This window comes from Heteronotia binoei, chromosome 12 (genome assembly GCF_032191835.1).
Source record: "Heteronotia binoei isolate CCM8104 ecotype False Entrance Well chromosome 12, APGP_CSIRO_Hbin_v1, whole genome shotgun sequence".
Lineage (NCBI taxonomy): Eukaryota > Metazoa > Chordata > Lepidosauria > Squamata > Gekkonidae > Heteronotia > Heteronotia binoei.
Window position 1 is genome coordinate 73,704,797 of NC_083234.1, and position 12,384 is coordinate 73,717,180.

General features: G+C 48.7%; 1 protein-coding gene across 1 annotated transcript in view; it reads right to left on the minus strand.

Annotated features, from left to right (window-relative positions):
- The window catches only part of URM1 (ubiquitin related modifier 1), a 50,995-nt gene that overhangs the window by 21,506 nt on the left and 17,105 nt on the right, over positions 1 to 12,384 (minus strand). The window contains exon 3 of the mRNA XM_060251720.1: positions 97 to 178. Coding sequence (XP_060107703.1) covers positions 97 to 178 — 82 coding nt within the window. The remainder of the gene's footprint in view (positions 1 to 96; positions 179 to 12,384) is intronic.

The window sequence follows — 12,384 nt, forward strand, 5'->3', positions numbered from 1 at the left end:
TTCAGGTGTGAGAAGTGAGCCAGAAGCTTGTCTCAGGCTACTGAAGGCATTCATGACCCAAGTCCGTTTTGGATCAGGACGCAGCGCTGTACTTACACAGAATCTCCTTGCATGAACAGTTCCGGTCTCTCTTTCAACAGGTTTCCTTTGATCCACACGAGGAGGCTCCTGACGTCCCCTGGAAAGATCAAGATTTATTTATTATTTATCAGAGTTTATTAGTCACCGCTCACCTGGGAAGGCTCCTGGCAACTTGCAACACTTAAAAAACACTTAAATGAAGAACACGAGAGATGTCAGCACGTTTGGGATTTACCACCTGTGTGGAGTAACATGAAAGCCCAGCAATGTTTTCCTGCTCAGAAAACGGCATCGAGAAAGGATGGCTGAGGCTGCTATAATGTTTCTGGGGATTAGAATCACATCCAAGATTCTGCAAGAATCGTCTGCTTGCAGAAAATTTAGAAGAATGCCGATTTATACCCTGCCCTTCTCTCTGAATCAGAGACTCAGATTGGCTTACAATCTCCTATATCGGGGCCAGGACTGAAAAGGCCCTGCTTTGGTCGAGGACAGCCTGGAGCTGTTTACTTTTGGACATAGAATACAAGAAGAAGATGAAATACTGGATTTATATCCCGCCCTCCACTCCGAAGAGTCTCAGAGCGGCTTACAATCTCCTTTATCTTCCTCCCTCACAACAGACACCCTGTGAGGTGGGTGGGGCTGAGTGGGCTCTCACAGCAGCTGCCGTTTCAAGGACAGCTCTGCGAGAGCTGACCCAAGACTATTCCAGCAGGTGCAAGTGGAAGAGGGGAGAATCAAACCTGGTTCTCCCAGATAAGGGTCCGCGCACTTCACCACTGCACCAAACTGGCTCTAATTAGAACCTGATTAGAGTTTATCTAACAGACTGCTGGATTTATTTTTGATCAGGAGGAAAGATGTATCTTTTCTCAGGCATAAAGAGGACAGACTGTCATTTAGAAGAAGACGACTGCAAATTTACACCCCGCCCTTCTCTCTGAATCGGAGACTCAGAGCAGCTTACAATCTCCCATATCCTCTCCCCCACAAGAGACACCCTGTGAAGTGGGTGGGGCTGAGAGGGCTCTCACAGCAGCTGCCCTTTCAAGGACAACTCCTGCAAGAGCTATGGCAGACCCAAGGCCATTCCAGCAGCTGCAAGCGGAGGAGTGGGGAATCAACCCCCATGGTCCCAGATAAGAGTCCGCGCACTTCACTACTAGCAAATTTAAAACATTGACTTCTAGATCAAATCAAGTCTGAATTCTCCCCAGAAGCTAATATGACTAAACACACAATAATGCTTGGAAAAGGCAAGGGCAGCAGGAAGACCCGCCATGAGATGGAGGGAATTCAGTCAAGGAAGCTGTGGGGGCTCTCCATTGGCGAGGCCTGAGCAAGACCGTGAACAAAGGGATGTTTTGGAGGACATGAATTCATAGGGTCGCCAGAAACAGCACTTAACATGCACAGAATATTTATTAGCTGCCTTTAGGGGGTTGGACTAGATGACCCTGGAGGTCCCTTCCACCTCTATGATTCTACGGTTCCTTCCTTAGGGAGCTCCAGGAGGCTTACAATATAAATAAAATGCATGCAATAAAATACATAAAAACCAAGTATTTAAAATCACAATTTAGGACAGTCGTTAACTTCGTCAAGGTCAAGGTAGTCCCCTGTGCAAGCCCCGGTCGTTTCTGACTCTGGGGTGACATCGCATCATGACATTTTCATGGCAGACTTTGTTACGGGGTGGTTTGCCATTGCCTTCCCCAGTCCTCTACACTTTGCCCCCTAGCAAGCTGGGTACTCCTTTTACCGACCTCGGAAGGATGGAAAGCTGAGTCAACCTGAGCCGCCTACCTGAACCCAGCTTCCGCCGGGATCGAACTCAGGGTGTGAGCAGAGAGCTCGGATTGCAGCACGGCAGTTTTACCACTCTGCGCCACGGGGCTGCTCATAATCAATTAATCAAACACGGCCCTTAATTAGATTGCCACTGTCACAGATCTTCTTGCTGAACCAGAGGAGTTAGCCATGTTAGTATCTGTTGCCACAACATTGTAGAGAGTCCAGTAGCGCTTTTAAGACTAACAGGGTATTGTGTGGGGCAGTGATGCTCTGTATTCTTGGTGCTTGTGGGGGGAGGCAACAGTGGGAGGGCTTCTAGTGTCCTGGCCCCACCGATGGGCCTCCTGATGGCACCTGTGTTTTTTGGCCACAGTGTGACACAGAGGGTTGGACTGGATGGGCCACGGGCCTGATCCAACATGGCTTCCCTTATGCTGTTGACAAATTTTATTGTGGCATAAGCTTTCGAGAAACGCAGCTCTCTTCATCTTCTTTCCCAGCAGAAGCTACTGTTGTGGGACGTCCATAGCGGTGTACTTTCAAGGGGTGGCCGTTCTGCTATCGAATGCCAAGTCAGCAAGTCACAAAACATCCCCTCATCCAAGATGATTTAGTCCTGGATGAACATGCTACAGTAGGTGGACCAGGAAAGGGGCACAGGTCTGCCCCAGGGTTCTTGTCAGTACAACAGCAGTCCCCTCCCCGCCCCCGCTCCTGAGTTTACAGCCAGAGGATGACAAACGCAAGCTGATCGCAGCATGTGAAGTCCCAGCCCTCAAACTTCAAGCCAGAGTACAGGAGCAGTTTGGTGTAGTGGTTAAGTGCGCGGACTCTTATCTGGGAGAACCGGGTTTGATTCCCCACTCCTCCACTTGCAGCTGCTGGAATGGCCTTGGGTCAGCCATAGCTCTCGCAGGAGTTGTCCTTGAAAGGGTAGCTGCTGTGAGAACTCCCTCAGCCCCAACCTATCTCACAGGGTGTCTGTTGCAGGTGGGGGGGGGAGGAGATTCAGAGTACAGGGCGGGATATAAATCCAATATCATCATCATCATATTCTTATTCTTCTCCTCCTCCCCCTGCCCCCAAAGCATTCCCTGGACTCCATATAGCACGTGCCCTTTCTACTTCTCCGTTGGGCAGTCCGATCCAAGAAAACTCTTTAGCCTCATTTGCACCTCTTCCTCTGGAAAGCTGTTTATCTTTCCCTTATTAAAGTCCGTCTTTTATCTTTCTGCTTCAGAGGCTGGCAGAACAGATGGGCGCATGCACGCGCATGCATATGCGTGGAGAAATCGGGGAGAGCTATGAGTGGCGGGCAGGGGAGGGGGGGCCGTTTCCCTTCTTGCGGTATCCATTTTACTGCTCAAACCAAAACAAAAAAACAATTTCTTTACGTGGGGATAAGATCGGTTCACTTCCTGCCTGAGAGGTAAGGAGAAACAGGAGAATATAACTGGTTAAAGGTTTGTATGGAAAGGACAAATGACAAAAGTAGAGTTTTCCCTCCTAGATTTCCCCAGCCCTCTTGTTCACGAAAGCCCTCCTGAAGCAGCCTGCTCAGCCTCCTTTGGTAGAGCTGAAAGGCAATCTGGCACGCAGTTACATGTGGTCGCTCCGTGTGCCCCCACCCTTCCTAGTTCATAGCTGGGTTGGAGCCTCCCCCCTCCACAGTTACCTTCGGTTTACTGAAGAAAGCCTAAATCACGAAGTCCGCAATCACCTGTCAGGCTGAATTTCAAATTTGGGAAAGGAAAGGTTTTCACGGCAGACTTTTTACGGGGTGGTTTGCCATTGCCTTCCCCAGTCATCTACACTTTCCCTCCAGCAAGCTGGGAACTCATTTAACCGACCTCGGAAGGATGGAAGGCTGAGTAAACCTCAAGCTGGCTACCTGAACCCAGCTTCCGCCGGGATCGAACTCAGGCTGTGAGCAGAGAGCTCGGACTGGAGCACGGCAGTTTTACCACTCTGCGCCACGGGGCTGCTCATAATCAATTAATCAAACATGGTCCTTAATTAGATTGCCACTGTCACAGATCTTCTTGCTGAACCAGAGGAGTTAGCCATGTTAGTATCTGTTGCCACAACATTGTAGAGAGTCCAGTCGCGCTTTTAGACTAACAGGGTATTGATGGAACTCTCTGTGTGGGGCAGTGATGCTCTGTATTCTTGGGGCTTGTACTGCAGTCAGAGCCCTCTGCACACGACCTGAGTTCGATTCTAGAGGAAGCTGGTTTCAGGTAGCCGGCTCAGGTTGACTCAGCCTTCCATCCTTCCGAGGTTGGTCAAATGAGTACCCAGCTTGCTGGGGGGAAAGTGTAAAAGACTGGGGAAGGCAATGGCAAACCACCCCGTAAAAAGTCTGCCGTGAAAACGCTGTGAAAGCAACGTCACCCCAGAGTCGAAAACGACTGGTGCTTGCACAGGGGACTACCTTTTCTTTTTTTAACCTTATGTTTTATATAATGTCGTGTGTCACCTAGAGCCCTACAAAAGTAGAGATTACGTGATTCATACATATAACGGAATAAATAAATAAACGGGGGCCAAAATCTATGGCTTTCTCTGTTTATCACCAGAGTTTCTGGAATTCACAGGTATACTCAGGGCTTTTTTGGGAAGAAAAAGCCCAGCAGGGACTCATTTGCATGTTAGGCCACACCCCCTGATGTCACCACTGCATCACAGAAATCAAGGGGCATTCCTTGGTTGGCTCTGGTGCGTGTGTGTGTGTGTGTGTGTTTGCATGCAACTGGGAGGGACTGACAGAGGAGGCAATGACTTTGGGGATCCATCCCAGACCTTTTTCTAGGGCCTCAGAATTACTGAGACCATCCCGATTTCCAGACTTTCAAATGGGGACAGATACACAGGCCTGGCAACAGATTCTAGAATCAGAATCATAGAGTTGGAAGGTACCTCCAGGGTCATCTAGTCCAACCCCCTGCACAATGCAGAAAACTCAAACACCTCCCCCTAAATTCACAGGATCTTCAGATCTGTCAGATGGCCATCTAGCCTCTGTTTAAAAACCTCCAAGGAAGGACAGCCCACCACCTCCCTAGGAAGCCTGTTCCACTGAGGAATCGCTCTAATGGTCGGGAAGTTCTTCCTAATTCTGAGCCAGAAATTCTTGATTTAATTTCAACCCATTGGTTCTGGCCCTATCTTCTGGGGCCGCAGAAAAAAATTCCACACCATCCTCTAGATGACAGCCCTTAAAGTACTTGAACTAGGTGATCATATCACCTCTCAGCTCTTTCCTCTCCTGGCTAAACATGCCCAGCTCCTTCAACCTTTCCTCATAGGACTTGGTCTCCAGACCCCTCACCATCTTCGTCACCCTCCTCTGGATCCATTCCAGCTTGTCTATATCCTTCTTAAAATGTGGTGCCCAAAACTGAACACAGTACTCCAGGTGAGGTCTTACCAGAGCAGAGTAAAGCGATCGCTTCACATGATCTGGACACTATACTTCTTTTTTTTTTTTTTAGGTTTAAAAATTTTATTAACAACATCAAAAGACAAGAGAACAAATAAACAAATAAACAACAAATAAACAACAGAAACAACAAATAAACAGCAAAAAGTAAAGAAACATTATTAAACCTATATACATTATCTAATGGAGTGAATTTACTGAAACTAATACAAATAATGTTATTCTATCCATTCAAATCCCAATTGTTTAGCCCATACATACATCGGATACCAAGTTTTCTTGCACTCTTCTACATTACCATCTTTCAACCTGTAAGTTAGCATATCCATTTCTGCTGCGTCGAGCAGTTTAAACATGAATTCCCTTTTAGTCGGTATTTGGGACATTTTCCAATATTTAGCGTATAAAATCCTTGCTATAGTAATAATGTGGAGTAATAACTTTTTCGTTGTTTTAGGTAAGGAGACTTTACATATATTTAATAAATATAGTTCTGGTACATGGGGGATTCTCAATTTTAATATCTTTTGGCACCAAAGCGATACTTGTACCCAATATTTTTTGGCTAGATCACAATTCCACCACATATGGAATAAAGAACCTTTCACTTTGCCACATTTCCAACATTTATTAGAAGTATTCGGAAAGGCTCTAGAAAGCTTTTCCGGGGTAAAATACCATCGGTGGGCCATTTTATATAAGTTTTCTTTAAACTGGGAGGATCTTGTCAATTTCAGATTCTCCTTCCATATTTTCTCCCATTCACTTAGTTCAATAGTAGAGCCAAAACCCTGCATCCATATAACCCAATTTTCTTTAACACTTTCATTCTGCATTTTCAAATCCAACAGCCAATTATAAATTTTTGAGATAAGCTGACACTATACTTGTTGATAGAGCCCAAAATTGCATTTGCCTTTTTAGCCACCGCATCACACTGTTGACTCATGTTTGGCGTATGCTCCACTAGATCCTTTTCGCACATACTACTGCTAAGACAAATCTCCCCCATCCTATAGCCATGCATTGGATTTTTCCTCCCTAAATGCAGAACTTTATATTTATCCCTGTTCAACTTCATATTATTGGTTTTAGTCCAGTTTTCCAGTCTGTCAAGATCATCCTGCATCCTGTTTCGGAAGGAAGGAAGGAAGGAAGGAAGGAAGGAAGGAAGGAAGGAAGGAAGGAAGGAGGGAGGGAGGGAGGGAGGGAGGGAGGGAGGGAGGGAGGGAGGGAGGGAGGAAGGAAGGAAGGAAGGAAGGAAGGAAGGAAGGAAGGAAGGAAGGAAGGAAGGAAGGAAGGAAGGAAGGAAGGAAGGAAGGAAGGAAGGAAGGAAGGAAGGAAGGAAGGAAAATAGATGGGGGAGGGAGAAGTTGAAAGAAACTTTAACTTTAATTGCATTCTACAAGCTGCTAGCTGACTTGGATTGAAGTGATTTAAAGAGATGGATGCCTTCTCCAAGCTGGCTGATGGGGCGGTGGGGACTTTGAGAGCCACACTATAAGTGGGAAAGAGCCACATGTGACTCCCGAGCTACAGTTTGGCCACCCCCCCCCCCGGTCCAGTCCAAGGGGGAGGAGCCATAGCACAATACAGGACAAGCTGTATGCCTGTAAACAGCATGGCACAGCCTGGTGCCAGCCTCCAGCTCCAGACACGGGCTCTCATCCTTGTGCCCGCAATCCCCCTGGCTCATGGGGTGAGCCAGAGTTTGCTTGCCTACCAGGCAACACCCAGACTTTTACAGATATACCTTGGTGGGGGCAGACATTACCCGAGCCACCGGTCTCATTTCGGACATAACGTTCTGTGGGAAGGGGACGGGAATGCAAGGCAGTTCAGAAAAAAAGAACCACCCCTACCCCGTCTCAAGAGACCTGGCAATAAATAAGATGTACGGTGAACTGGTCACCAAGGCGTCAAAGCGGCAAGCAGGCGGCCAGCTCTACCCAGACACCTCCCTGTGGGGCACTGTGCTTTTGACACTGCCTTCCATTCTCCTCCCCCCCCCAAGAGAATGAGATCATTTATCATACTGACCATGGCCCAGCTCCAATTTTCTGAGGTCACTAGCTCCGGCCAAGCATCACCCGCCTGCATTCTCAGCCACCGGCCAGTAGCCATGACAAACCCCCTTTCTCCCCCCCCCCCCATACACTTCTTTTTGGCCGTGCCTCTTCCATTATTCCTGCCGACAGAGATGAGAAGAGGGGCCTGAGTGATAGATGACTTATTTTTCAACTGTGTGGGGAGGGCAACCGTGAACCGAGAGGCCCCCTCCGCCCACCCTTTCCGCCAGCCTGACCTAGCCAGCTGAATTATGAGGGAAGGGGGGGGGACAGGTTGCAGGGGAAAGAGTCGACAAGAAAGACGTTCAGGGCGATTCGGTTCTATTTTTTGCCTCGCACCCTTCGGAAACGAAATTTTAAAAAAACCCGCATCTCTCTGGCGGCTGAGAAACGACAAAGAAGCCCGACGGTGCGTGGTGAGGGAAGGAGGGGAAAGGGAAGAAGACGTCAGAGGGCTTCCCCAGAAATGTGTCAGGGTCCCTGAAATAAAAGAGGGCTGATGGGGTGTGGGGAGGGGAGGGGAGGGGGGCACAAGCAGCCTCTGAGCTGGGGTCCCTTCTCCGTGCTCTGCTCATTTGATTCTCCTTGGGGAATTGATGAACACACACACACACACGCAAAATGCTTTTTCCACCCAACGGTGGTTTGGCATCTGTCACGGTCAAGGAGATGGTATGCAAGTTATGCAAATGGGACCCAGCCTTCTGGGACGAGCCATATTTCATATCTACCCCCCCCCTTTCTCCTCCCCACAAGGCCTTATGGACAGATGCAAAGCCCAGCCAGGAGACAAAGCCCTCGCCACCGCCCGACACATCTCCGCCGTCAACCGTGCGAGCGATCAGGATTCATGCTGGCCGTTTGATTAGCGAGTGGGAGACCCGGGTTCAAATCTCCGTTACTGCACCCTTCGCCTTGAGCGAAAGGCACTCGCCAGACTGAGTTGCCCACGGGCAACCCGGAAACAGAGGCCTACTTTGCAGGGCTACAGAGGGGACGAGGGAAGATTAATTGTGCAAACAAAACTGTCGGAACTCCGGAACTCCGTGATAAAAGCAAGAGTGTCACATTTTAGTTAAAAAAAAATATCTCAAGGGCAATTTGCATTTATGTCATATTAGCAGAACCAGGGCATTTATTGAGCAGGAACGCACAGGAACGCAGTTCTGGCTGGCTCCGCATTAGAGGGTGTGGCCTAATAGGCAAATGAGCTCCTGCTGGGCTTTTTCTACCCCCAAAAAAGCCCTGAGTAGAACTGTAATTTCCAAGGAGTTAGCACTGACTGGCCTCGCCCTGGATGCAGGGCCAGCTTGCTCACTAAGCAAACTAGGCACTTGCCTAGGGCGCTGGGAGGGAGGGGCGCTGAACGTCTAGTTTGCCTGCATGCCCGCCTCTCCCCCCACCTTTCCTTCCCTTCCTTCCTTTTCACCTGCCCCCCCCCCATCAGAGCGTGCCGCAGCTCGGCCCTACCGGCTTCCATGCGGCCAGCATCTTATCTGGAGGGGAGAGGGCACCTAGTTTGCCTGCCTCTTCTCCCCTGCCACCACCCCTTCCCGTGAGTAGCCCCGTGCCTGCTGCCTACTCGCGAGTAGCCCCGCGCCTGCCGCCTAGCAGCCTGGATGGCCTCGGCTAGGCTAACTCATCAGAACTTGGCAGCACAGCAGGGTCGTCCCTGGTTTGGTCTTGGCCGGGAGACCATCAAGGAAGTCCAGGGTCTCCACTCGGAGGCAGGCGACGGCAAACCATCTCTCACGCCTTGAAAACCCTACAGGGTTGCCGTAAGTCGGCTGCGACCTGATGGCAATTTGCACACACAGCTGCCAACTAACGTTCTGAGAATCCTGGCTTTTTTTTTTTTTTTAAATACATTACTAGACCTTAAAGCTGCAAAGAGAGGCTTGAAAGCACGTGGAGAACATTTAGAAGAAGACTGCAGATTTATACCCCGCACTTCTCTCTGAATCAGAGACTCAGAGTGGCTCACAATCTCCTATATCTCCTTCCCCCACAACAGACACCCCATGAGGTGGGCGGGGCTGAGAGGGCTCTCACAGCAGCTGCCCTTTCAAGGACAACCCCTGTGAGCACCATGGCTGAACCAAGGCCATTCCAGCAGGTGCAAGTGGAGGAGTGGGGAATCAAACCCGGTTGTCCCAGATAAGAGTCCACGCACTTAACCACTACGTCAAACTGGCTCTCAGCTGGTGATGGTCATTTAGCTGGTGATGGGAAGAAGACTGCAGATTTATCCCCCGCCCTTCTCTCTGAATCTGAGACCCTGAGTGGTTTATAATCATCTTTGTCTCCTTCCCCCACAACAGACACCCTTTGAGGTGGGTGGGGCTGAGAGAGCTCTCACAGCAGCTGCCCTTTCAAGGACAACCCCTGCGAGCGCCATGGCTGACCCAAGGCCATTCCAGCAGCTGCAAGCGGAGGAGTGGGGAATCAAACCCGGTTCTCCCAGATAAGAGTCTGCGCACTTAACCACTACACCAAACTGGCCTCAGTTCTCTCTCTCTGTGGGGTTGAGCAGGGTCTTCAATGCCACCCTGAAAGAGTGGCCAGCAGAAGCACTGTTAAGGACACATGCCTCTTTAAAATGGGAATCTGCACTGTGTTAAACACTGCCCCCAGTTGGATTTGTTTATTTAATTAAATTAAATTTAATGTTTCGATTTATACCCCGCCCTGTCCCGCAAGCGGGCTCTGGGCGGCTTACAACATTAAGAAACCTTACAAAACAATCAAACAAACGACATCCAAACTAGATAACCTCATAATTACAGAATTAACAAAAACCATGATCCACATCATTGGCAACAAGTCACAGACCACATATAGGCTGGTAATGTTCAGCATAACATAAGCGTAAGGTTCTGGGAGGAGCGACGGTTTCAGGGGACACCTGCTCGATCAATTAAAAGCCTGGTGGAAGAGCTCCGTCTTACAGGCCCAGTGAAACTTAGATAAGTTCCGCAGGGCCCGGATCTCCAGCGGGAACTCATACCACCAGGTAGGGGCCCAGACTGAAAAGGCCCTGGCTCTCGTTGAAGCCGGTCGGAGGTCCTTAGGCCAAGGGATCTTGAGAAGATGTTGTGCAGCTGACTTCAGAATCCGGGGGGGGGGCCCTCATATGGGGAGAGGCGGTCCCAAAGATATGCAGGCCCCAGGCCGTAAAGGCCCTTAAAGGTAAGGACCAATTTATTGACTTCATTTCTACCTTGCCTTTCTTGCCAGTGGGGGCCCCAAAGCACCTTCCGTCGTTCTTGTCTCCTCCATTTTACCCTCCCCAAAACCCCGGGAGGTAAGTTAGGCTGAGCGCATGTGACTGGTCCAAGGTCACCCTGTAAGCGTCCATGGCAGAGTGGAGATTCGAACCTGGGTCCTGCAGATCCCAAATGCACTCAACGACACCACACTGACTCTCAGTTTCAACTGCTGCTCCCCCTCTCCTCTTAAGCCAAAACAGTTCAACGTATTTGTAACTGCAGCGAGAATAATTTTTGCCAAGCATCGGAAAAAGAGAGAAGTACCAACTATAGACGAATTGACACAGAAAACACTAGAAACAGCTGAAATGGACATGTTGAACGACATTTTAAATGATAACCCTAAGCAAGCAGTGTTGGGAGAGATGGACTCCTTTCTATGAATGGATAAAGAAGTAACGAAAATGGGACTTTTTCATAGAGTTGTAAGGTGTTGAAATGTTATTCTTATACCTAGTTTAGAAGTCTACCATCTATGGGTTGAGAGTGAAGACTTTTATTGTATCAAGAAGTATATGATATCTTCTTATCCCTCCTTCCCACTTCCCCCCCTTTTTCCCTCTCCCCCTTGCCTCACTGTTTTTACGCCTGATTATATTCATAATTACAATAAAACTTTGAAGAAGAAAAAAGTAGTAAAACACTCTGCTGAACACTGAGAAGCATTCTGCTTGTACTGCCTGCTGAGTAGCACAAGTAATACGTGATTCAGTTTTGAAGATCTGATTTGAAGATCAAATCAGGGCTTTGGAATTGCCCAAAACTGTTGCTGATCTGAGTTCTAAGAAAAAAGGCTCTGAAACCGTTTTCCTGACTTGGTGTAAGAGTGTCATGCCAACCAGCCAAAAGAAGCGAGTAGATTTCAACTGGGGAAGAGAATGCAGAGAGGAGGCTCGCCACTTAAAAGAGTTGGGGGGTTTTGTAAGAAAGACGGAGGGACAATAAGCTACTTTATCCGCCAGTGGAGATCCAAAGAGAAATCAGAGTCTACACTGTGGGCAGATGCAGGTAAAAATTTAGAAACGAGACGCTTGGAACCACACAGATGATATGGCCATGGAGGCTTCCACAAAGTCGCAGCAGCTCTTCCTTTGTACATTTGCAACCAGTTGGGCATTGAGTATGGCTGGAAATGTTTAAGCAACCAGGCTTGCCAGGGGCTGAAAGTTCAATGCAGGCTCTGGAATATTTGAAATATTTTTCAGCAAGATCTGAATGCTTCTTTTAAAGACAATTCAGGTCTGCTTTGGGGGAGCCGGATACTCCAGGACTTCCAGCTCTCGGACAGTTCCGCTTCAAATTGTGCTGCTGTGTTCCCTCTAAGCTGAGTTAGCACGAGCTGCCTCACAGATTTTTAGCCTCCAGTTCACAGATTGTTGTCTCAGCTCAGGAAGGATGACCCCCGAGCACAATAATTTATGCAGGAGCTCACAACCTTAATGCCAGTAGCTGAAAACTTTAATACCAGTAGCTCACAAAGTAGAATTTTTGCTCGCAAGACTCTGCAGCTCAGAGGGGAACATTGCTCCTAAGATGGGCAAAAACAGATCTATAGATTACAGCCCGCAAGGCCGATTAACCCGATCTCCTCCATCTTCCTTGAGCTACTCAGCTCACGCTGCTCAGCTACATTTGAAAGGGGGGGGGGGAAAGGGCAGGGAAAGGAGGACTGGCAAGGGGGGAGAGATTTACAAATGAAAAGGCGCTAAGAATGGAGCAGTTTGTG